General features: G+C 43.5%; 1 protein-coding gene across 3 annotated transcripts in view; it reads right to left on the bottom strand.

The window, feature by feature from the left end:
• TRAPPC10 (trafficking protein particle complex subunit 10) overlaps positions 1-24,391 on the bottom strand; it is a 407,991-nt gene that overhangs the window by 139,465 nt on the left and 244,135 nt on the right. For all 3 annotated transcript variants that reach the window (XM_069202936.1, XM_069202937.1, XM_069202939.1), the window contains 4 exons: positions 19,692-19,768; positions 13,477-13,568; positions 11,264-11,404; positions 3,579-3,691 (listed from right to left, as the gene is read on the bottom strand). In XM_069202936.1, the coding sequence (XP_069059037.1) occupies positions 3,579-3,691; positions 11,264-11,404; positions 13,477-13,568; positions 19,692-19,768 (423 nt within the window). The remainder of the gene's footprint in view (positions 1-3,578; positions 3,692-11,263; positions 11,405-13,476; positions 13,569-19,691; positions 19,769-24,391) is intronic.

Raw genomic sequence — 24,391 nt, forward strand, 5'->3', positions numbered from 1 at the left:
AAATGGAGGCTCCACAAGTCGAGCAAGGACAATGTTAAGGTGCTGGTCAAGGTCTATCCCTGGAGGGAACATCTTTGGTGTCAGGTGTGTGTGTATGTTTCATGAAGAAACATACAGAAGATTAGAAAACACATCTGGGATGCCATCTCCCATGGGCCTACCAGAGCACCCACCCCTTTTTGCAATCAGAATAAATGCCTTCTATGCCCAGAACAGATGGTGGCTCTTGGGAGCCTTGGTGCTGCATCCTGTAATGTGCTTAAAGCCCATCGCTTCGGTGTCAAATGGTCTAATTATAATGGAAGTCTTTACAGGTCAAGCAAGTAGACTTGTTCTGGACCTTCGTGAGGCAGAGGTTACAGACACGAAGCCGGTCTGACCGCAGGAAGTTGTTTTTACAGTTACGTGTTTTTCTCCATAACCTCAATCCACACAAGTAAGACCTGATCTGGATTTTTCGGTATGATGTGCCTCTGAAGCACTGATGGCTGTACAAGGCCCGAGGATCTTCAAAGCAAGGTTCCTGGTGTCTCAGTGATGACGTTTTCTTCTTTGGTAGCACAGCGGTAGCAGAGAACTCAAAGGTAATGTCTAAACCCAGTTCCGGAAAAAAACCAATGTAAGGTTGAGTCTGGGTGCATATCAAAGGTGGGGTGGGAGGAGGTGGGACGTGTTTGAGCATAAGTCACTCGAAACTGTCTTTAAAAAAAAAAAAACATAAATAAAAATAAAACAACAACTTGAAACATCAGTGTCTAACATCAGATGGCAGTAGTGTGTATGGCATGTGATCTACATTAGCGCGTTTTGCAAACATGAAATACCCAAAGACTGCACAAGACATCGCACTTTTACAAACAAAATTGCAAACTTCACTTAAGTGCCTTGTCTGCAATATTTCATGCTTTTCTTTTTGTTTCTGAAATGGTGTTATGTTTTTCTGTCAGAAAGGTTCCTTTATTAGTTTTGGACTGGGCCTCCTCTGCAGGGTCATCCCCAAACCTTTTACCTTCATCCCCCTCCTATTTTCAGATTTTTGTTTTGGTTGGCATTAAGACACTGTGCACTGCTAACCAATGTTAAAGTGCTTGCGGTCTCTCCTTTAAGCATGGTAAAACTGGTTTACATCCAATTGGCCCATTTAATTTACTTCTGTGTTCCTAGTAAAGTGGTACATCATCTTCCCAAGGCCTGTAAATTAAATGCTACTAGTGGGCCTGCAGCACTTATTGTACCGCCCACTTAAGTAGCCCTTTAAAACATGTTACAGGCCTGCCATTGCAGTGTGCAGTTTTTAAACTTCAAATTCGACTTGGGAAAATAAACCCTCCTTTTTAAGTACATATGAATCATCTCTAAAATAGGCCCTACATATCCCACAGGGCGGGGTACAGTGTATTTAAAAAGTTGGACATGTACTCTCATGTTTTACATGTCCTAGTTGTGAAAGACTCCTAAATCTATTTTTCACTACTGTAAGGCCTATCTTGCCCATTGGATAACATTGGGTTTTCTTATTACATTTAATAAGTGATAAAATTTGTTTGGGAGGAGTTAGGAATGTCACGTTTGCACTCAAATTAATTGTAATTTAAAGACCTCTTTGCTGGTAAACTCGGATTTTAAGGCACAATTATGAAAATGTCAATTTTAGAAATTTGGTATGTTACTGTACTAACCATTAGGTGCTTGCAGCCAGTGTCCCTGGTCACATGACTGGGAGTAGTGGTAGTTGGCCTTTCTCTGTCCATCCCAGACAATGAGACAAATGGGGACTAGGAGTTGAAAGGATGGGCCATTCTACCAGGATGGGAGGGACAGAGCTGTTCCCTGCTGTTCAAAAGGGCTGCCTCAGGACACTCAAAGAACCGGACACAAATCCTTTTTCATTCTATATACGTGGAGCCCAGACAGGACAGTAAGAAAAGTGCAGAACCAGATGTATATGAGTGCAGCAGTTCAGATGACATTTCTCCCACTTCAAAGGCTGGTACCAGGTATAAATATTGGGCCCTCAGACCCACTCTTTAGTGCACTCCTGCACCTATGGAAGACATAAGAAGGACTGATTGTACTTCAGAGGGTTGCCCTACTGCTTTAGGCCTGCCTCACTTCTCAGAGGACTGCCCTGCTGCTACCAGAGGACTGCCCAGCTCCTTGAGGCCTGCCTTGTTCTCTGCTGCTTGAAAGAAAAAAGACAACTCCTTGAGCCCAGGAGTACCATCAGCTGGCTGACCTCTTGTTCTAAGCTACAGGTACACAACAGGCTCCAGAAGCCTCCCTGCAGCTGGACAGCTGACCTGCTGCCCTGGACCCGCAACTGGGCCCACCTGAGCACTGCTGGCTGCTGCTGGGGTGAGTTCCTGAGCCCAAGAGTTGCCTCCCCAAGTCCTGGACCCTTGGCTGGCATAAGAGAGAACTCACCCTGCCCCAACTGAAGGTTCTATCAAATGCGGTATGAAGCCCTGCAGAGCATCGCTGTGCAGCTGAAAACTCAATTTTAACTGCCAAAGAGTGATGCAAAGCCTCGCCGCACTTCCAAATCAGAACAGACGCTGGGCGCTGCGAAGCCTCGCAAAGCAACGTCACACAGACCTCACAGCAAGGACATAGGGTTCAACTGTCAGAAAGTCAAACTTGGTCCTGTGCTGGGCCTGCGCTCCTTCCTGGTCAGCCTGGACTTGTGACTTTGCCTCGGTCCAACATGACCAGATACCCTCAAGTTGAGGCCTTTGCGCCTTTCTGTGCTACTTTTATCTACACATTTAAAATTCAGTATCTTCAGTTCTACCGACTACATTTTTGGCGGTTTGCTCTCAAATTAATTATTGATACAATCTATTCTTCTAAATTGGTTTGGGATTTTTCTTGTGTTGTGGTTTACTTTATTACCGTTTGAGTGTTGCATGATTACTTAACACATGGCCTTCAAGTTAAGTCCGACTGCTTTTGTGCCAAGCTGGCAGAGGGTTAAGCACAGGTTAATTTAGTGACTTTTGGTGGTTCACCTTGACAAAGACTGTGGCTGTTGCTTGAGAAGGGTTTACAGCCATTCAACGAATAGCCCAGTCAGTTTTAAAGACACGGCAAAAAATATTCAGAAAATGTTGCCTGTTAGGTAAGCAGGATTTGTTTTATCAAATGTAATTTAAAATTGAAACATCGCAGTATTTAAAATGTCTTTGAAGACCCTTCACACAGGGAGCTGTCTCAATGCTTATGAATGAAAGAAACCAGGACCACCTCTACTATGTCTGTTGTGAGTCTAAGCCCATAAGTGGCGTTTGGCTACAGTCTACTTGTTCTTCCTGGTACCCTGAGATCTCCTGGGCAAGACTGGAGCCTGCTACAGCGCATTGCAACAACACAAGACAAACAGGCAGAGGAGCAGAAGCAGGGAAGTTATGAATTTGAGCAATCTGGGTCTTCCTTGGAACTGGACCTCTGCAGTAAACAGTGCAAGGTGTAAAACTCTAGGCAATAAATTCAACACAAATGGGGATTTGTACAAAGCAAATTGAACGACACGAACACTGGCACAAAGAGGCCTCAGGACTAGGGATCAACATTGCACTTACCTTGGTTACGAGCATGCTGGTTGGCAAAGTTGAGGATTTCCCGACAGAAGTGCTCACGTTCACTCTCTGTCAGATGAGTATCACCAGCTAAGAGACTGCTAGTCTGAAGATAACTAATGCACCAGGTTAATGGAAATAAAAATGAAGTATCCAATGGAGACATTAGCACAAGTAGATTAGGTGGACATATTTCATGTGCCAGAGTACAAAATAAAATTCCTACCAGCTGAGAGGGAAAATGAAAATGTCACTTACCCAGTGTACATCTGTTCGTGGCATTAGTCGCTGCAGATTCACATGTTTAGCACAGTCCGCTGCCTGGTGTTGGGCTCGGAGTATTACAAGTTGTTTTTCTTCGAAGAAGTCTTTTTTGGTCACGGGACCGAAGGACTCCTCCCTCTTCGGCTCCATTGCGCATGGGCGTCGACTCCATCTTAGATTGTTTTCTCCGCAGAGGGTGAGGATGGAGTTGTTTGCTATAAATAGTGCCCATGCAATGGAGTGAATACGTATGTACATAAAAAGTTTATAATAATTATTTACAAATGTACAAATGTTTAAGATTTAAGATCTACTTCTAAACGGCTACAGGCTTCCCGGGGAGGCGGGAGGGCACATGTGAATCTGCAGCGACTAATGCCACGAACAGATGTACACTGGGTAAGTGACATTTTCAGTTCGATGGCATATGTTGCTGCAGATACACATGTTTAGCATAGACTATAAAGCAGTTACCTCCCCTAAAAGCGGTGGTTTAGCCTGTAGGAGTTGAAGTAGTTTGGAATAATCTTCTTAGTACAGCTTGGCCCACTGTAGCTTGTTGTGCATTTAGTATGTCTACACAGTAGTGTTTAGTAAATGTATGAGGCGTAGACCAGGTTGCAGCCTTACATATTTCGCTCATAGGAATGTTTCCTAGAAAGGCCATTGTAGCACCTTTCTTTCTGGTTGAGTGTGCCTTTGGTGTAATAGGCAATTCTCTCTTGGCTTTAAGATAGCATGTTTGAATACATCTGACTATCCATCTAGCAATGCCTTGTTTAGAGATTGGATTTCCTATGTGTGGTTTTTGAAAAGCTATGAACAGTTGTTTTGTTTTCCTGATTAGCTTTGTTCTGTCAATGTAGTACATTAGTGCTCTTTTGATGTCTAATGTATGTAGTGCCCTTTCAGCCACGGAATCTGGTTGTGGGAAGAACACTGGCAATTCTACTGTTTGATTTAAATGGAATGGTGAGATTACTTTTGGTAGAAATTTTGGATTTGTTCTTAGAACTATTTTATTTTTGTGTATTTGAATAAATGGTTCTTGTATGGTAAATGCCTGTATTTCACTTACTCTTCTGAGGGATGTGATTGCAATGAGAAATGCGACTTTCCACGTTAGATATTGCATTTCACAGGAATGCATGGGTTCAAAAGGTGGACCCATGAGTCTTGTTAAGACGATGTTAAGGTTCCATGAAGGAACTGGTGGTGTTCTTGGTGGTATAATTCTTTTTAGCCCTTCCATGAATGCTTTAATAACTGGTATTCTAAATAGAGACGATGAATGAGTAGTTTGTAGGTAAGCAGATATTGCTGCGAGGTGTATTTTTATAGATGAAAAAGCGAGATTCGCTTTTTGCAAATGTAGTAAGTATCCCACTATGTCCTTCGTAGAGGCATGCAATGGTTGGATTTGATTGGTATGGCAGTAGCAAACAAATCTTTTCCACTTAGATGCATAGCAGTGTCTAGTGGAAGCTTTTCTAGCTTGTTTTATGACCTCCATACATTCTTGTGTGAGGTCTAAGTGTCCGAATTCTAGGATTTCAGGAGCCAAATTGCTAGATTCAATGATGCTGGGTTTGGATGCCTGATCTGTTGTTTGTGTTGTGTTAACAGATCTGGTCTGTTGGGTAGTTTGACATGCGGTACTAGTGAAAGGTCTAGTAGAGTTGTATACCAAGGTTGTCTTGCCCATGTGGGAGCTATCAGTATAAGTTTGAGTTGGTTTTGACTCAATTTGTTTACTAGATATGGAAGGAGAGGGAGAGGGGGAAAAGCGTATGCAAATATCCCTGACCAACTCATCCATAGAGCATTGCCTTGTGATTCGCGGTGTGGGTACCTGGATGCGAAGTTTTGGCATTTTGCGTTTTCTTTTGTTGCGAACAAATCTATCTGGGGTGTTCCCCAAATTTGAAAGTATTTGTTCAGAACTTGGGGGTGAATTTCCCATTCGTGGACTTGTTGGTGGTCTCGCGAAAGGTTGTCTGCTAGTTGGTTTTGGATCCCTGGAATAAATTGTGCTATTAGGCGAATGTGGTTGTGAATCGCCCACTGCCATATTTTTTGTGTTAGGAGACACAATTGTGTTGAGTGTGTTCCTCCTTGTTTGTTTAAATAATACATTGTTGTCATGTTGTCTGTTTTGACAAGAATGTATTTGTGTGTTATTATGGGTTGAAAGGCTTTTAACGCTAGAAATACTGCTAACAGTTCTAGGTAATTTATATGAAATTTTGTTTGGTGTACATCCCATTGTCCTTGAATGTTGTGGTGATTGAGGTGTGCTCCCCACCCTGTCATGGAAGCATCTGTTGTTATAACGTATTGAGGCACTGGGTCCTGAAATGTCCGCCCTTTGTTTAAATTGTTGCTGTTCCACCATAGAAGCGAGAGGTATGTTTGGCGGTCTACCAACACCAGATCTTGAAGTTGACCCTGTGCCTGTGACCATTGTGATGCTAGGCACTGTTGTAAGGGTCGCATGTGTAGTCTTGCGTTTGGGACAATGGCTATGCATGATGACATCATGCCTAGAAGTTTTAGCACAAATTTTGCTTGTATCTTTTGGTTTGGAAACATAGCACTTATTACCTTGTGGAATGCTTGCACTCTTTGTGGACTTGGAGTGGCAATTCCTTTTGATGTGTTGATGGTTGCCCCTAGATATTGTTGTGTCTGACACGGTTCGAGGTGTGACTTTGTATAGTTGATGGAGAAACCCAGTTTGTGAAGGGTTTGTATGACATATGTGGTGTCGTTTGTGCACTTTTTTACTGTGTTGGTCTTGATTAGCCAATCGTCTAGGTAAGGAAACACATGTATCTGTTGTCTCCTGATATGTGCTGCTACTACTGCTAGACATTTTGTGAATACTCTTGGTGCAGTTGTTATTCCGAATGGCAACACCTTGAATTGGTAATGTATTCCTTTGAATACGAACCTTAGGTACTTTCTGTGAGAAGGGTGTATCGGTATATGAAAGTACGCATCTTTTAGGTCTAATGTGGTCATGTAATCTTGCTGTTTGAGCAGTGGAATGATGTCTTGTAGTGTGACCATGTGAAAGTGGTCCGATATGATGTAGGTATTTAGTGTCCTGAGATCTAATATTGGTCTTAATGTTTTGTCTTTTTTTGGAATTAGAAAGTACAGGGAGTAAACTCCTGTGTTTTTTTGTTGTACTGGTACTAACTCTATTGCATCCTTTTGCAGTAGTGCTTGTACTTCTAGTCCTAAAAGTTCTAAATGTTGTGGTGACATTTTGCGTGTTTTTGGAGGGATGTTTGGTGGGAATTTGTGGAATTCTATGCAATAGCCATGTTGGATTATTGCTAATACCCAATTGTCTGTTGTAATCTGCTGCCAAGATTGGTAGAATTGGCTTAGTCTTCCCCCCACTGGTGTTGAGTGAAGGGGTTGTGTGACTTGAAAGTCACTGTTTAGGAGGAGGTGTTTTTGGAGTCTGGAATCTTCCCCTACTCCTTGGGAATTGACCCCCTCTATATCCCCTGAAACCTCCCCTTTGGAATGAACCCTGATATGGTGTGGTTCTTGTTTGTTGGCTGGTGGTGTCTGTGGGTTGGCCACGAAACCCCCCTCTAAATGGAGTTTTTCTAAAAGAGCCTCTGCTCTGCGGGGAGTAGAGTGCGCCCATGGCTTTGGCCGTGTCTGTGTCCTTTTTAAGTTTTTCAATGGCTGTGTCCACTTCAGGGCCAAAAAGTTGTTTCTCGTTGAAGGGCATATTAAGGACAGCCTGCTGGATTTCAGGTTTGAAGCCTGAAGTGCGGAGCCAAGCGTGTCTCCTTATGGTGACAGCAGTGTTGACTGTTCTCGCTGCAGTATCGGCTGCGTCCAGTGAAGAGCGGATTTGATTGTTTGAGATTGTTTGTCCCTCTTCAACTATTTGCTGCGCCCTTTTTTGGTATTCCTGGGGAAGATGGTCTACGAGAAGTTGCATCTCATCCCAGTGTGCGCGGTCATATCTGGCCAGCAGCGCTTGAGAATTTGCGATGCGCCACTGGTTGGCTGCCTGTGATGCCACTCTTTTTCCTGCCGCATCAAATTTTCTGCTTTCTTTGTCCGGAGGTGGGGCGTCGCCAGATGTATGGGAATTTGCTCTCTTGCGAGCTGCCCCTACTACTATGGAGTCAGGTGGTAACTGCGAAGTAATAAACACTGGGTCTGTGGGTGGTGGTTTGTATTTCTTATCCACCCTTGGGGTGATGGCTCTTGATTTTACGGGCTCTTCAAAAATTTGTTTTGCATGCCGTAACATCCCTGGTAGCATTGGGAGACATTGATATTGGCTATGTGTAGCCGAGAGGGTGTTAAATAAAAAATCATCCTCTATAGGATCGGAATGCAGTTGGACATTGTGGAATTCTGCAGCCCTAGCCACCAGTTGCGAGTATGAGGTACTGTCCTCTGGCGGTGACGGCTTTGTGGGGTATGAATCGGGATCATTGTCCGGCACTGGGGTGTCATATAGGTCCCAAGCGTCTTGATCCTGATTATCTTGACTTATGGTAGTTTGCGCTGGTGAGTGCATTTGTGGCGGTGTTTGTGCCGGCGATGCCTGTTGTGGTGGAGAGGGCGGAGGCGTGACTTTTTTAACCACTTTGGCTTGTGGTTGTGAGTCATCCTTAAGAAGTCCGATCCTTCTTTTCCTTATTATTGGGGGAAGGGTTGATATCTTCCCTGTGTCTTGCTGGATGTACAGTCTCTTTTGTGTGTAGTCCGATTCTACACTTTGGAGCTCTTGTCCAAATCTGTGCATTTGGCCACTTATTCCTTGTTCCTCTGTGTAGGATGAAGGTGTGGAACTTTTCGGCGCCGAGAGAGAATCTTTTTTCGGCTTCGGCACCGACAGAATTTTTGTGGATTTCGTCAGTGTGTCTCGGTGCCGAGGTTTTTCGGTGCCGGCATCTTGTTTTTGCCTCTCGGAGCCGCTATCTCGGCTCCGAGGTTGCTCCATGGCGGTCCCTCGACCGGAGTCGGGTGTCTTCGCTATGGGCGTGCCCTTTTTCGGCGCCTTCGACGGGTCGCCGGTCTTATGGGTCAAGCCATGGCCTGTTGGCAGTGGCGTCCCCTGGGCTTTTGTCTTCTCGATGGTTTTAATTTTCGACGTCTTACTCACTGTTTGTTGCTGTTGTTCGACGTCGGAGTCTCCGGATTCTGATTCCGGAACCGAGAAAGTTTCCTCTTCGTCGTCGAAACGTTGTTTTGTTGGCGTGGACGCCATTTGTAGACGCCTGGCTCTTCGGTCCCGGAGTGTTTTTCTGGACCGGAAGGCTCGACAGGCCTCACAGGTATCCCCTCCTTGTGCTCGGGGGACAAGCACAAGTTACAGACCAAGTGCTGATCTGTATAAGGATACTTACTGTGACATTTTGGGCAGAAACGAAACGGGGTCCGTTCCATCAGCTTCGATGTCGCACGCGGTCGGGCCGACCAAGCCCCGATGGGGGAATCGAAGCTACTCCAAAGTCTTCCGATGATCGGTGTCGATGTACCTAACTATCCCGATACCGAACGGAACAATACCGACGCTTTCTTCCGAGATTCTGACTAACTTTCCGAACCGATACACGGAGCGAAAAGGAATACGTCCGAACCCGACAGCGGAAAAAAACAATCTAAGATGGAGTCGACGCCCATGCGCAATGGAGCCGAAGAGGGAGGAGTCCTTCGGTCCTGTGACCAAAAAAGACTTCTTCGAAGAAAAACAACTTGTAATACTCCGAGCCCAACACCAGGCAGCGGACTGTGCTAAACATGTGTATCTGCAGCAACATATGCCATCGAACCAGAGATTTATAAGAGAAGAGAACCAGAAGATAGATATTTGACACTTTCAAGTATTGCTGGAAAGTTAAAAAAAAAAGAAGAAGAATAATACGTCGGGAACGCCCAAATTAGGAGCTGGGGCGGGGGAAGCAGAACATGGGTAGGCAGAGTGATGAGAACCTAAGTCAATCACAGACCACTTATGGCATGCATGGTAATTACCATTTCATAGACATTTAATATTTTTTCTTTTACAGACTCTGCCCCTAATATGAATCGACAACTTGGAAACATGTGATTCTAAAGTTGTTCTGACTTGCCTTACTGACCACAGTCTGCATTTCAGTATAGCTTAGAGTGTTAAGGTACCTAATGCAAATGTCTGTAAATCCAGACATATCAGGGTATAAAATCTGAAAGAAAGCTCAGATGGTTAATGCGCTTGCTACAAAGAATAGTATGTAATCTCAGTTTACAAGTTTCAATCATCAGAAAATAGATTGGAGGATTAACGTCCTGGGTGCAGAGTATTGCCTCTAACCATTATGTTACTAGCTTGTATTGTTATGAATATAGGAAAGTGGGTTAAGGTACCTTACCACACCAAGGACCATGAATTGTGCATAGTTACTCCTCATCCAACAAACATGTAAACGTTGCATCCAGTAAAACAACAACTGCACCCTGGTGGCCATCACTCATGACATGGAAACACTTGCCATGCACGAGAAAAAGAAAGACAACACTCTTCCAACCACAATCCTACACGGAGTAACTTGTTACCTATGCAGGCAAGCACTTCACACCCCACTTAGGGGTAGTAAGCGCTATATAATGCAATTTCCACTTACTCTTTCTATTACGTGCATGATCTCATGAAAGGCCACCTTTCACAAGACAATCCCTGCTTGTAGTTAGAAATGACCTTCGACTTTTTCTGTAACTCCATTCTCCTTACCTATCTACTAGTGGATGACCTACTCTCACATTAATTCCTCTCACTCAAAAAGTACAACTTCAGTTTTTAAACGTATCTCCAGTTAATTGCTAATTTCTCAGCCTGTCGCCTATAAGCTGGCCTATGGCTTAAACTAGACACTGCATGACTGATAGGTGTTTACAGTCTAAATTCATCTAACCTGTCATCCCACACTTACACTACATAAATTCACAACTGTCCTCCTAACTGACCGTGCTTAGTTGCTACTAATATCACTACAAAGAAAGAAGCCTACACACAGAACAGTTTGAGAATACATGACTGAAACCAATAATCATTGAATTAACCACTAACCCTAGGTTTCAGAATAGAGTCCTACTCGCTACAAAGCGCTTCAATGCCTCGTCCAGGGTAACAAGCGCTAATTAAATGCCAATATAATACAATGCAGGGAAAGATAGGGTCTGGTAAGGGGGAGTAGGAGAAACTGTGAAAGGGGAGGCAAAATCTTATGGCTTGATTAGGGTGGGTCTTTTGAAACAGGGGTAAGGGGTGGATTTAAGCATCTTACATTTCAACCAGTGGGGAAGTACTTTCATTTTATTACATTTTTACAGACGAGGATGATTTTTGCAATTGAACTAGAGGTTTTGGGGATGGGAAAACATATTTCAAAAGAGGATACTTTTCAGTTTGGCCAAGTTGCTTCTGACATTCGGCGAGCTGCTTTCTCGTGTGCGTGATGGGCAGCGCCCAGCCCTCGGCCAGGTATGTTTTCAGAGCCCCTTGAAGGTAAGCTTCTGCTTTTTGAGGACCCTTTTTCCTCCTGTCAGAAAAACAGAATTGTCTATATTAATACCACGCTATGATGTTGCACTGTTTTACAATAAGTAGGTGCTTAGAAATGATTAGATGTATCTTGCCCTGCTTGTACGGATGGAATTTACAATCACTGCAGACACCTAACTAATATGCAACTTGTGTAACAAAGGGGAAGCTATTATTTAGCAACCTTCTGGGCACTCGAAATGGCTGCTGCTTGCACACGTGGCAGTGAGGAAGCAGCACATGCCCGATTACCAGGGTCTCTCAAAGTCGAGAAGTGATCGATTTATGAGAAACCCAATGCCAAACTGGCTGGACTGTATGTGGCGCTTGGATTCAGTGTATGAAGCAAGCGCAGGCAAACAGCACAGCACAGTTAGTGCAACTTTTTTTAAATCATGTTAAAACTTTAAGGATATTATATTTCGATTCAAAGTGAGTATGAATATATTATGAAATATAGATCTTCCATTTAGAACAAACTCCGTGTCCATGCCAGTGATACCACCAAAATATTATTCACCAACAATCAATAAGTTGTGTCAACTCATAAAACATAGAATGTCATTGTATGACTACTGACCTTAGACATTTCTCTACTCTTTCTCAAGAGTGTAGTGCTTTATGGAAAACATACCACATATTGCTCTTGAGAAAACACAAACCTAAGTGTAATCTTTCAAGCCAGTTTGCTTCAACATATATCAGTGAAGGGCAACACTACTTAAACTCATGAAATGCAATCTAGACTACCACATATATGATGTGGACACTCCAACAACTGTGTTTGTTTTGAATGCACTGACCACATAATGAAATTTAAGTAGCTTCTACTGGCTATCCAGAGCAACATTTGCATTTTTCATGCCACAATATATGTAACTTTGGAGCTCTGTGAGCTAGAAGTATTTTTTCTCTTAAAATCAGTAGAACCTGCAAAAGGTAATTCATTTTATGGGAAATCCGAAATTATGCAGCTATCTTTCTTATGTAAAGTGACATAATTCAAATTGCTCTGCCCATTTTGACAGCATGCCCTACTTGGATATTAGGACGCCGTCAGTCACAACAGGAGGCGGACCAGTGCAGAAAAGATCCCACCACTTCCAGAATATGCTCGACCACACATCAGCTTTCTAAAACCATAGGTTTGTATAGAAGCAAGTACTAGAGTGGATAATCATAACAAATGCATTTCTAGGGTGTACATGTTTGTTTTGTCTTGAGAAAGGTTTAGATAAGCAGCAAGTAAACATGCTAACATGCTATTTTGTGCTCATTGACACCAATGAGTGGAAGACAGAGCGCAGTGGATAATGGCGTTTTCTGTCATTCTTAAATGCACTGTGAAAACTGTGTATATTATGTAAATGATTCTGATGTCAATATCTTTCAATGCACGAGGGAGAGAGATTGTATAGATTGTAACCTTTATCCAAAAGGGAATTTAATGAATTTTGGGCCTCAGTTAAATGGATTTTTGTTCATTAATCGGAATTTGTCTCTCTTGGAACACATGGAAACTTTTACCTGACAAATTGTGGATAAGATTGTGCCCTTGCAAGCACAAAGACTATTTTAGCCAATATACTCAAAACACTGACCAAATAATGTACCACTGAAGAGTATGAATATTTTCTCATTAAATCATTTAGAAAACTTTTCTTTGTATCGCCTCTCGGGTTCATGATCGTGGAGGGTTGATATGTATGCACACTCTTAAAATATTTGTTTTTTTCAGTTAAATTTTCATACTTCATAATGCCAAAAGATTTCATATTCTGCCAGACTAGAAAATAATCTAATGTCACAAAACAACACTTTCAAACGGCCACCTCTCCCTCACAAGGCCAATCCACCACCTTTATCTGCTGCCATTGTAGCTAACAAGAATCTAACCACTGTCCCTCTTACCCTACTTTAACATGTGATTTACTCCTTCCGTGGTACAAGCAGGCAACATATAATGGATGGTTATGCTTCACCACCAACCAGGCACAGTCTATAACAAAAGACAAATAAATGAATCACTAAATAGTTGAACTGAATGCAGGGAAGGGAGGGACAATTTACATGTAGAATTCTGCCAAGTCCTTCCCCACAAGCCTGGCGGAGCGCATACGTCCAATGCTCGTGTACATCTCGATTGTTGCATGGGACAGATCCTACACAGGAACAAACAAGCAGAAGACAATGAAAAACAATGTAAGAGATAGAAGGCAGCACACATTCAATCAATCAGGATTTATAAAGCGCGGTTAATCACCCGATGGGGTGTCCAGGTGCTTGGACAATAATCTTAACTCCAAGGTAACTGTACAGACTCGAGAAACAATGTCAGGAACCTGCTTTAGACACAAAGCAGATGAAGGAAAGCTTTCTGGCACTGGAATGTCAATAGAAATCTGTCTTTCATGCTATTTAGAGACAGGGCACTGGATCTGACGCATTTGGAAGTCTTTCGTGAAGAACTTCATTTACTAGAATACTTGGGGGGGCTACGTGGTTGCTTGGTTTGCTTTCTCTCATGTCTTGAGAAGGCTGTCAGATTGAAACACCTGTGCTAGGTACACTGAATGTGCCTGTTTTACCAAGAGCACTGATCACATTTCAAGTCTTTGTTTCCACAAATGCATTGCCCCTGACAGTAGATCAGTTTCCCCGAGTAGCCTGAACACTCCTGTGGTTGTTTCATGGGTTGCACAATTTGCGGGCCTTGAGCTGCTCTTGTAGTTAGCAAACTATTTCAACTTTCTATGGTAACCCGGTACTGAATCTTGAGTCTGTAAGTGTTCTGTGCCAAGTGGGTGCTGCATATTGATGACATGAAGATTATGGTGATCTCAGCTCTTTTTTACCCTCCTTAACACATGGTTGGGAATCAGAATCAGTTTTAGACAGGACAATGAAAAGCTTTTCAAAAGTATTATAATTTTAAACATTTTAGTGAACCTCAGACTCAAGTAGCTATCCGCATGTAGTCCCCACTAGCTATTCCCACCCATTTAGTTCTTCCTTTATCCAACATGCAGGGCTGGAGCATAGCACATGATCACACAGGAGCAGGTGGATGGATGTTCTGAAGGTGAGAGACCAAGGTCTAACAATAACAGAATAATCACAAAGGTTGTTTTCCCTTATTTTGTCTCCTGTTACTCTTCCTTTTTATCAGTCGGCAGGCCAAAAAAATCATATCTTTTCTAGAAGTCGGATGAAGGAAATAATGCTAACAAAAAGTACGAGACCAAGCATGTCCTCCTTGTTGCTCCACAGATGCACACAGTGAAGTGTACAAGTATTTCAATGTTGTTTTTTTCTCATGCAAAATCAACTTGAAGTCTGGCAGTAGTCTGTACTCCACCAGTCATTTTACAATTTGAGATACAAGGCTCTCTACCAGTCTGCTCAGTAATCTGCTACAAAACAGGGCATCTAAGACTCATCATACCATCATGAATGGTACGAGGCCAGATTTTCAATAGACTGAAGTAGAACTAGTCCCTCCTTATGCTATGCAGGATATGGAGACAAAGGGTTAATTGGTTCAGACTCAGTCATAACCAGAGATACATAACTTTCAGTTTGAGCAGCATCTCTTTCCCAAAACAGAGCGGAAGGAGTTTCCATCAAGTATGACTTTTCAGAAGTGTTCTTGACACCAGCACAATCAATCTGTTTCAGAAGCATTTAGTGAAATCAAACATGCTTACATAGTGGTTGGCTGAGAATTTGGTAGGCTGTGTAAAAATGCAGCAAGACCTGCATGCAGAGTTTATCGGGCTCAGTTAGTTCAATTTCATCCCAAACATTTAGGAGGCCCTGACAGATTAAGGGCAGAGGGGTAACAGGTGGACAGTAATGAACACCCATCAGAAATTAAGAGCTATACCGTCCAACAACTCGTCGCCTTCCAATGGCAAAGCCACTAAGCTCAACCACTGGGAAAACCATCCTAGCAGGTACAATATCAGCAACTTTTTCCATTCCCAGACTGCCACTTAAACCATGGCTGTCCTGGGCAGGAAAAGTCCACAAATGTCTCTCACGCACTACGAGAGCACTACCAGTGTATGAGGGCACATTAGTCATTTTTCTTCCAAAGACATCCTCACTTTGGAGGGTTTGTCTTCAGAAAAATAATTAAGTGGCAAAAGGTCTACCATGTCCTTCTAGCATGGAAGACCTGTTGTGGTTGTTTTATTTCCCCACCAAATCGGTTGCTGCCGTTGATGCTTTAATCTCTTTGGGGAGATGGGAAGAAAGACCGCCAATAGGTGGGCCACCTCAAATTGTGGTAGGAGGTGGCAAAGATAATACGACTGTCACAAGTTTCTAGATAAATAAAGTATTGATAAACTAAACATTGTTTAAAGATTTTAGCAAGTGAGGGAAGGCTAATGCTGGCTCACTACTTAGGGCATTCAAAGCATCAAGTTAAGTAATGTTTAGGCAATGGGACAGTGACCCATATTTCTATGTTTGGAAAGAATCCTAATTATGCAAGCTCAACAAGAGCCAAGTTGGAAACAGCCACTCTGACAAATCATAACTATGATTAAAAAAAGACATAAGATCACTATTTTTGTGAGATACAAAATGTACACTGAACACAATATCTAATCTGCTGTGCTCACACTAAAAGGAAAACAAATTAAAAGATAAAAAATGCTTTCTTACAATTACTAACAAGACATGAACTGAATTGAAAGATTAACTGAAAAAAAATTAAAGGTGGTGAGAGGAGGATATAGTCATGAAGAAAAAATAAAAGTTACAGTTATATGTTTAATATATATACCATTAGCCAAACAGAAGAAAAGGCGAGAGGACGAGGTCTTGTGAACAGAAGGAAAGGACAAAATTAATGAGGAACAGTCAAAGTTTGGGGCAGGTGCGGGCGGTCTGTCCCTGAAAAGAAACTCTCAGAATTGGGGAGAAGGAATAGCAGACGCAATAGAGAATGTAAAGGTGAAGAGTAGAGGCTGAAGTTAGGCAGAAAGATGGGAAAAGAAAGGGCTGCCGACAACTGATGTGTACAAAGTAATAAAAACAGGAAAATAAAAAATTGGGATGGGAAAGAAAAAGTATAAAATAACAGACTCAGGGGAGAGGGCTAGTTCGAGTCCAGGAGTAAATGAACCCTCAATAATGCATTTATTTCCGTGAAAATTGCATTTTGGTGAAGTAAAGAGGGCAGTCAGGTTGATTATGTTTAAGCTGAAACTATCTTTCTAAAACATCATTTGGACTAGATGATCTACCGATTGAGGATTTATCAGGCCAGCATTCAGAAGAATGTTTTTCTTCCATCAGGATTAAGTGGATTGAAAGGATGACCACCAGGTGCATGGTACTAAGATTCCACAGCATATAGGTGTAGTCTGTTCTGAGAACAAAGTGATTTAATTCAATAACCAATCAAGGCTTAGGTGATGAAGAATAGAGCTCTGGAACTAACAAAGTGGACGGAGGTTTCAGAGGAGGAACTGGATCCAATGTTTGCAGAAACAGGCATTACCAAAGACAAGTTAATTAACCTGCTCAATGATGAATTATCTTCCTGAGGAGGGGCAGCAAACACCTCAAGAAGTGATCCTGGCTGCTGAACACTCTAGTTCACACAAAGGACAGACACTCAAGCTTGTTAGAGTGACTGAGCACATATTATCTAAGTGGATGTGAAAACTAACATGGTTGTTTCCTAATTTCCTAATCTAAGTAGTACCTGTAAAGTGATGTACCAGAGCTGAAGATCTCATTGTGCTTTCATTTCCAGGTCAACTGACTGAGTTCTTCACTGCTCATCCCTAGTTTTGCCAAGTGTTTCAAGTTCCAGTCTGGTGGTCCTCAACAGTTCCTTATTCCTCTGCTTCCTGTAAATTAACAGTCCAGTTTGGAATCCCCAGGTACTCCACTTCTGATCTCAATTCTCCAAAAACGTCAAAATCTGACATATGGAATTCTATTTGTGCCAGTGAATGGTGTTTGCAATACAGCTACTGTGTGTTCGCTTGGAAAGGGCACTGAGAAATGTTACTTGACAATTCTAAATGCTACAGTTGATGGATGTAGGTGGCCAGACATTAAAAATGTTTGAATCAAATCAAATGAAAACATTTATAAAGCGTGCTACTCACCCGTGAGGGTCTCAAGGCGCTAGGGGGAGGGGGTCACTGCTGCTGGAAGAGCCAGGTCTTGTGCTGCCTCCGGGATGCGAGGTGATCCTGAGGTTGGTGGGGAGGGAGTTCCATGTCTTGGCCGCCAGGTAGGAGAAGGACCTCCCACCCGCCGTGGTGCGGCGGATGCGAGGGACGGACGGCGAGTGAGAGGTTGGCGGAGCGAAGTTGACGGGTGGGCGTGTAGAAACTGAGGCGACGGTTGAGGTATTCGGGTCCCTTGTTGTGGAGGGCTTTGTGTGCGTGGGTGAGGAGCCGGAAGGTGATCCTTTTGTTGACGGGAAGCCAGTGCAGGTGTCTCAGGTGGGCGGAGATGTGGCTGTTGCGGGGTATGTCGAAGACGAGGCGGGCGGAGGCATTTTGTATTCGCTGCAGACGTTTCTGGAGTTTAGCGGTGGTTCCTGCGTATAGGGTGTTTCCGTAGTCCAGGCGGCTCCTGACGAGGGCTTGGGTCACAGTCTTTCTGGTGTCGGCGGGGATCCAGCGGAAGATCTTTCGGAGCATGCGGAGGGTGAGGAAGCAGGAAGATGATACTGCGTTGACTTGTTTGGTCATGGTGAGAAGCGGGTCCAGGATGAATCCGAGGTTGCATGCGTGGTCCGAGGGGGTAGGTGCGGTGCCTAGGGCCGTGGGCCACCAAGAGTCGTCCCAGGCGGACGGGTTGTTTCCGTTTTTTCTGAGTTCAGTTTCAGACGGCTGAGTTTCATCCATTCTGCGACGTCTTTCATTCCAAATTGTAGGTTGGTCTTGGCGCCAGTGGGGTCCTTGGTGAGGGAAAGTATCAGCTGAGTGTCGTCGGCGTAGGAGGTGATGTTGATGTTGTGTTTGCGTACGATGTGGCGAGGGGGCTCATGTAGACATTGAAGAGAGTCGGGCTGAGCGAGGAGCCTTGTGGGACGCCGCAGATGATCTCGGTGGGGTCTGAGCGGAACGGAGGGAGGTAGACTCTTTGGGAGCAGTTAGAGAGGTAAGAGGAGATCCAGTCCAGGGCCAGTCCTTGGATACCGGTGGAGAGCAGGCGGGATGTTAGGGTTAGGTGGCAGACGGTGTCAAAGGCAGCCGATAGGTCGAGGAGGATGAGGGAGACTGTTTCTCCGTTGTCCATCAGAGTTCTGATATCGTCTGTGAATTACAACCAAGTACAATGTGAAAATGCAGCAATGTAGGAATACATTCTTCAAAGGCGCCATCCAGTTTTAAAAATAATATATATGCTTGTTCTTGCCACCAATGTTTCAGCATATCCTGGATTTTCAATTATTTGTGCATTAGACCTTATGTGCATTTTCCTTACTTAGGCCTCTCATCAATCAGAGCCACCGTGAACTCTTGACACAGTAAGTGGCATCGTAGGAGGGCTTCAAGTCAGGAAATCCTTTATAGCAGCGAGACGAAGCTGTTGTTTCCTTTCATCATGTGACTAACGTTGGTAAGTGCTGTGATCTATGGCATCTACAGCTTTTCTTGGCTGGAGGACAACTTCTTGTTTAGGAACATGCACGTGTGTGATTAATCAGAAAAGTCAAACCGCAGCAGATACAACATCTGAGCTCACACAATCATTGCAGGTACTAAGAAGTACACATTGGAATCACTTTGGGAAAACAAAGGCACTGAGAACCTCATTGCAAAATTACACACAAATAACACAACAATTGTAATCCTCTGCTACGTGGCCACCTGATTTACATCACCATTCCTTTGACATTAAGATACAAGATTAGCAACAAGATGCCAGAAAGCAGCTAAATATGTTCATGAGGCGTATCTGCTGAATCACGCTCAGCGCCCCTCTCAAGTGATGCCAGGTTGTATCCAAAGCTACTTATCTAAAGGACCAACATGACAGGAGGGCTATTCAGACCCCAAGAAGGTTTCATGTGGCGGCAGAGTAAGGTGGGATCAGAGACAACTGTCCAATACAATAGGCTGTCATGCACCAGAGATTTGGACTGGGGCGCTGAGGACTGAGAAGAATTAACCTGGGAACCAAGACTAACTCGACAACATTTAGCAGATGGCAAGAGCAGTTTAATGTATTCTAAAATGTAGTATCCTGAAGAGCAGACAATATTTCTGAAATAAGCCAGCTGTGTCTGGGGTCATGCTTACCAAGTAGTGTTTCTCAAACGCTTCCACAGATGACAAGGCTTCATTCAGCTTCTTGTATGGACTCTGGGCAGTGTTTACTATAAAACAGAGGAGAGGAAAATGTGAGCTGCATCGAAGAAATCTCTCAGACAGTGAAGCTTTCTTAACTTTAAGAACCCCAAAACACAGCCTCCTCTAGAAGAGGTCATTCAGAGACCAGGGCTAGTGCTCCAGAGACAGACAGCATCCTTTACATGACGCTTCCATTCATGAGCTCAGCAGCTCAAGCTATAGCAGGAGACTCCAAGGACTTCATTTCATGAGCTGGGTGCTCTAGTTAAGCTATAAGGTGCTAAGTGACACACAAGACCTCATTTTTAGACAGGCAGCTCTACTTACAATAGGAGACTGCAAACATCACCGAGGGCCTGGTTTATGAGCTAAGGTGCTCCTGTTACATCTGGACGCATCAAACTTTACCTTCAGGTTCAGGTAATAAGATCAGGATCTCTAATTAAGGTGCTCCTGCTACACTAGAAGGCACCAAGTGTCACAATGGGATTCAGTTTATGAGACCGAAGATCACAAAAGCAAAGGCCAAACATTGTGCAGAGCTTTGGTTCTTGAGCTCTAAGGCTGCAGTTACACTAGAAGGCAAGAAGTGTCATGCAGGGCATCAGTTCAAGAGACTGGAAGGTAGAGCAGAAGATACCAAACACCGTACAGAGCTTTGGCTAAGCTCCAAATACACAATGATTTCACAAGTGTCACAGCGGCCCTCATATTTATGAGGCTAGCAGACTCCAAGAAGCACACAGGGCCTCAACCTACAGGACTAGCAGCTTAAGTTATGCTAGGAGATTCCAAGAGCCAAAGGGAGCCCTGGCTTAAGGTTTCTTAATGTGATTAGGTGGGAAAGCCATGGCAGAACCTAGATTGGAACAGTGTCACCAACTCAAGTAGGTAAACTCCCCCCCCCCCAAAAAAAAAGGTAACATATTTATTAACATGTGCTCTCAGCAGTAAAAGCCTTTCACGGAAGAACATCAGCAAACAAAACGAAAAGAAGAAAATCTTGTTAAGGAGAATGGAAGAAAAAGGAAAAAAGATCAAACAAAGAGGAAAAAAAAGAAAAGATGAATGATTCTTAAAAAACGTCTTAATGAGTGCTTTTTTCTATGAAGTGTTGTTCATATGTCCAGATTTTTTTTTCCACCTTCGTTTGTTGTGGTGCCTCTTGTATGGGTTTCAAGTCTGCATGGGAGACGATGTAGAGCAGCGGTCAGAGCGACCGGCTCTGGAGACCTCAGTTTAAGCCTCAGCTTTGGCGCAACGTCCTGTGATTCTGGGCAAATCACTTAATCTCCCCGTGCCCATGGACAGAGCCTTCAGGCCCTGACGGGTGATAAGCCGTGCTATGTAAAGCTACATTTCACATTTTCGTGTTCTTTAACATTTTCCCCTTATGTTCCAGCTTTTCAACCTTTACCAGTTAATACTTCTTACAGTGGTTTCAGAGAGGACGCTGGATAGGCACAATAGGTGGTAATCATCGGTCTATAATTGTTCTTTCATTGAGCGGTGCTTGATTCTTCACCTCCTTAGTGCTTTGTAGTGCACACCGGACAGCAAGAAAGAACGCAGGTCTTCTGTCTGGCTACAAGTACAATGTTTGTCATAACAAACATCACCAGCTGGAGGGCTCCACTTCTGGCCAAGGCAAAAAATTTCTTTCCCTAGAAGTTGTCAGGACAGACAAATCAACTGGCGCACGTAGAGAAGCATCAACGAGTACAGACTGACTGGCTGAAGCTTCCCCAGTGATCTGTTCTTAGAAAACAGATGATTAAGCACAATTTTTGGGGCATAAAACTCAGATTTGGTATAGCAGCTGGGTAGTTTGAGACATAGTTTGAGACACTATGCTTCCTTTTCGTAGGTCAACATATATTAAACACATAGCTGTAGTTTAGGAACAGGGAGAAATACTCCTTCCGGGCTTTGGTCACAAATGTTTTTCAGATTTAAATCTATTCATCCCATAGTTGAATGGTGGTATTTGTTAGAAATTAAGTTGTAATGAATGTCACAGTCTAGGGCTCTGGTTGGGAAGCAGCTCCTGTAGGAGTGGACAGACCTGAAGATGGCATTCAGTGAAGCCTTGGATTTCTCAAATGCCTTTTGAATATGCAAGTTTCATTTTACAGTATTAGTTATTGTCAAACAACCATAGGTACAAATTTTGACTTCTGTGAGGGGTGTCTCCAGTGATGAAAGTTTTATTTTGCACATGTACATTTAATTTAAAAACTATTCATCTTCAAGCCAATTTTCAGTCAATATTGGTCCATGGTTGCGAGTTGGGCCAACAACGCTTTCAGTGTGTGTACAATAAAGATCAGGGTATCAGCTGTAAACCTTCGATTGAGGGAACATCCTGAGACGCTTTAATGGCTTCTTGGTAGATATCCTTGGAATGGAGAAAGAACAAACGTGGGGAAAGGAGGAAACTCTCCTGAACCCTACCTAGAACTTGCACCATTTAGCCTTATCTTGGAGACCAGATTCCAGGAACTATTCACCTCCTGTATTTTACTTCCTAGGAGGGCACTGTAGGTCCTCTCTGATCTCCTGTTTAACCTGCAATTATGTAACCATACCAATCGTCGTCCCTGAAGAGAATATAGTCTACGACTGTCTGGGCTCTTCATACAATGTAGGCTGGTGTGAAGATGCGGTCATTTACAAATGAATGGAGAGCAGATATTAGACCTTTCTCCTCATAAAAAGATTGTAAGCGGTTGCCCTATTGCATATGGTTTTGAAAACTTGGTGCACTGAGGGGATGCCTGCCGTTGTCAGTTCAATAGCACTGGCCTCAAGTCCTCATTTAACGATCTTACAACTGAAGTCTCCACCTGTGAGAATCGGGGGCTTAGCTTTGGCTGGTTTGCTCGCGGCCTCTCTAATTGCGTCAAGGAGTTGGAGATAATATCCTTTTCTCTTCTGTTGTGCACATACATGGGCAGCTCATGATCGCGTTCTGCAAAAGGAAGGTATCGCACTCTTGTACATTTTCATGTAGGCTTTCCTAGAAGGCCACCTCTATTTCTTGTGCTCATCAGCTGTGACACATTTGGTGACACTAGTGTATCCTGGGGTTACCCGCGGTAACACAGTCCATGTTTCCTTGAGTAATATGATTTCATGGTTGGTCAAGAAGCACAGTATGTCTTGGGCTCCTAACTGCTGTAGGATGCCCGCCATATTCAATGACAGTAGGGTAGCTGTCTTACAAGTCAATTTTATCTGTCTGTCTCGTCATGTCCAGCTACTAGTCAATCCTGGATTGGTTTTGTACATGACGTTTTTACTACCTATTCCATGATACGTTTTGTGGGTTTATTTAAATGCTTATACTAAGTGGATTAGTTTGGTTATACGTTCTGGATGAGATGACTCTTTTTGTTAGGTGTACCTCTCATTTTTCCCCCTGGGATTAACTGAAGACACAGTTGAGCCAGGGTAAGCCTTTTTGCAGTGTGCACTTCATTGACCTGTACTTAGGTTTTCACAGGTCTCCGGATGCCTGATGCAATTTGAATTTTCGAAAAGATGACAAGCAAGTCTGTTTTTTCCATATATTCAACATGTTTGCCCTGCCTGTACAAACTACGATTGTAACTCCATTTGTATGTGTTCTATAAGTGTCTCTTTTGGCCATTTGTAGGTCATTCAATTTTACTGCTCATTCACCCTCTTTCTCAGTCAACCATTTAATCTTTAAGGAGATTCTTCCTCTGTAAGTAGTGATTTTGAACACATTACAAATGAAGCCATTTTATTTTTCTATTTCGTGAGCAGGTCATGTGACTGGATGGTTAGCAGCTCAATCTGGTTGAACCCCCAACACGTTTGGGCTGGATGGCCATTCTGTGTGTCAAACTGCAACCAAGATTAGGACACAGGATAGGGGGTTGTAACTGGTACCAGCCTCAGAACCATGGCTAAGTCCTAGCAGAGGATCCAGTTCGCTGAACTCTGGATGTTATCAAGCTTATTTGACTCTCTATACAGACCCTTACTTGCAATTTGTAATGTCCAGAGAGCCTTTAGAGGCGAGACTTGGGAATCTGTAGTCCCACTGATGTTTCTTTACTCATTCTTTCATGGTTCACAGACTATCTTATTAGGTCAGCAGATGTAATATTCCTTTTTTAATCTTTGATTGCCAAAGCCACCTGGTTATTTTCTGCCAAGTTCTTGGGGTTAGGATTTGGGATTTATGATGTTAGACGGGAACAACAAGGCACTAACAAGGAGTTAAGAGGCTACTGACAGGTGACAATAAGATACATCCTGCTTTTATGGTCTCGTTTGGCATACCTCATTTTGCCTCACTTTGTGCCCTCCTCTACCCCCTTGTGATCGCTTACTGCTTCTCTCAGTCCCTACCGATCTCACCACCTGCTCTGAGACCCTGAGCTTAGGGCTCCACTTCGCTCCACTGAAAAATGGCACTCTGGACTGTATGGACCAAACTGTGTATCTGTAACTGTGCCCCACTTTGAGATGCCACAAAAGGGGACTTAAGCAGCCCTGGAGCCTCCCCCTACCTCTTGGTCCTGTACCCTGAATCAGGCAGTGCCCCCACAACTTTGCACAGTCTTGCTCTTCTCACTCATACTCCTCTCCTCATGCCCCCATCGCCTCAGGACCTA

Source organism: Pleurodeles waltl, chromosome 8 (genome assembly GCF_031143425.1).
Source record: "Pleurodeles waltl isolate 20211129_DDA chromosome 8, aPleWal1.hap1.20221129, whole genome shotgun sequence".
In the NCBI taxonomy this organism is placed as follows: domain Eukaryota; kingdom Metazoa; phylum Chordata; class Amphibia; order Caudata; family Salamandridae; genus Pleurodeles; species Pleurodeles waltl.